Consider the following 2,091-nt stretch of genomic DNA (forward strand, 5'->3'; position numbering starts at 1 on the left):
TTACCCTCTCACACAGATAACAAACAGGTGAAGATTTTTCACCGAAACAGACGCTGATTGCCCCAAGTCTTCATTCTTTACTTCCCTACCCTGAAACGTAATTTTGACAATTTGTTCCTACTGAAAAATCTATTTTATATTTGCTACCTCCTAACTTGCAACCTATAATTTCTGATTTTAAAAAGGTGGAAATTTAGTATTTCATTTTCATAGAGACTCCAGAAGTAAAATAGTAAATAAAAAAAAAACAGTTAATGCCTGTTAGACTCCATACAATATAGATTTTGAGGCACTGAGGAGGAAAATATTTGCATCCAACAAAGAAGTAAACAAACTTCATGCTTTGAAACTGATCGTAAATAAAAAGGCATGTTTTACAGTTAATCATTTTATCTTGAATGTCTAATCTAAGCATTTTCATAAAAATTTCCTATATAAGGAAGGAGAAGAGTTTTTCTCCTTCCTTGAATCTGGGCCATATTAATGGGTTCTATTGTGGTCCCAAACCCTGAAGGAGACATAGAATCTGGGAAAGCACACAGTGCAATGTTGCATGGCTGTTTGGTCTGAATGATCTCATCAGGCCCCCTGCCACCTTAAGTATCTGGTGTTCATTGATTTATAACTTGAATTTGGTCCTCAGAGGCTCATGGGAAGAGAAAACCAGACATGGATGAGTGAGTTCATTCTGCTGGGGCTGTCCAGCTGCTGGGACACCCAGCTGTCCCTATTTGTCCTTTTCCTGGTCATGTATCTGGTGACTGTGCTGGGGAACTTCCTCATCATCCTCCTCATCAGACTGGACAGCAAGCTGCACACACCCATGTACTTTTTCCTCAGTGTCTTGTCACTTGTGGACATCTGCTATACCAACAGCACTGTCCCACAGATGCTCGTTCACTTCCTGTCAGCCTGGAAGTCCATCCCGTTCCACAGCTGTGTGCTCCAGCTGCTTATCTCCCTGGCGATGGGCAGCTCAGAATTCTTCCTGCTGGGAGCCATGGCCTATGACCGCTACGTGGCGGTGTGCCATCCGCTGCACTACACGGTCATCATGCACGGAGGGCTGTGCCTGGGGCTGGCTGCCGGCTGCGTAGGGGCTGGTTTCATGAATTCAACAATGCAGACGATCATCATCTTTCGGCTACCTTTGTGCCGTAATGTTATTAATCACTTTGCCTGTGAGATGTTGGCTGTGCTGAGGCTGACCTGTGTGGACATCTCCTTCAACAAGGTCATGGTGGCTATCTCAGGATTTCTGGTGATCATGCTTCCCTGCTTCCTAGTTCTTTTCTCTTATGGTCGTATAGTTACTGCCATTCTGCACATTCGCTCAGCCCAAGGACGCTGCAAAGCATTTGAGACCTGTGCTTCCCACCTCACTGTGGTTTCCATGTGCTTTGGAACAGCCATCTTCACATACTTGAGACCCACTGCTGGCTCCTCAGCAGAGCAAGAGAAGATGGTTGCCCTGTTCTATGCGGTGGTGACCCCAATGCTGAATCCCCTAATCTACAGCTTGAGGAACAAGGAAGTAATGAGTGCCCTGAGGAGACTGTTGGGAAAATTTAATAAAAAAAGGTAAAGATTAAAAACATTTTTTTCCTTCCTTCCAATAGCCCAAAGAGCAATATTTCAAACAAAGAGGAAATGATTGGCATGCCCTTTACCCCAGATTTGCTGATAAGGTAGATCACAGTGAGCACGTTTCTGAAGACCAACTTTTCGTATTAGTCCATACTTTGATGATGTATTACTGTTCTATTATACATACGGTAAAAAAAATAATAAAAAGCCTTCAGTTATTAAACTGGGGTCTGCTGGGTTAACAGTCCTTCTAGACCTCACATTCCCTCTTACCTTTTCTTATTCCTTCTGCATTTGCTCCTAGGAAATGCAGTGTGGACAGTGAAAAGTCTCATAGTAAAGACAGTCATCCTTTACATGTTGATCCACCCCCTCACCAATGTGGCTTTGCCATATGTGTTTAATATCTCTGACTTCCAGTTTCCTCAAATATAAGAAGTAATAATATTCAGTGTGTGTGACTATTTTGAATATTTTAGATAATCTATGTAAAATACTTGGTAG

General features: G+C 42.6%; 1 protein-coding gene across 1 annotated transcript; it reads left to right on the top strand.

Annotated features, from left to right (window-relative positions):
• Positions 1-649: 649 nt before the first annotated feature.
• On the top strand, positions 650-1,585 carry LOC122904160 (olfactory receptor 2F1-like). The gene has a single exon (XM_044244634.1). It carries the CDS (start codon positions 650-652, stop codon positions 1,583-1,585), a length of 936 nt encoding a protein of 311 aa, XP_044100569.1.
• The last annotated feature ends 506 nt before the right edge of the window (positions 1,586-2,091 follow it).

Source organism: Neovison vison, chromosome 4 (assembly GCF_020171115.1).
Source record: "Neovison vison isolate M4711 chromosome 4, ASM_NN_V1, whole genome shotgun sequence".
Lineage (NCBI taxonomy): Eukaryota > Metazoa > Chordata > Mammalia > Carnivora > Mustelidae > Neogale > Neogale vison.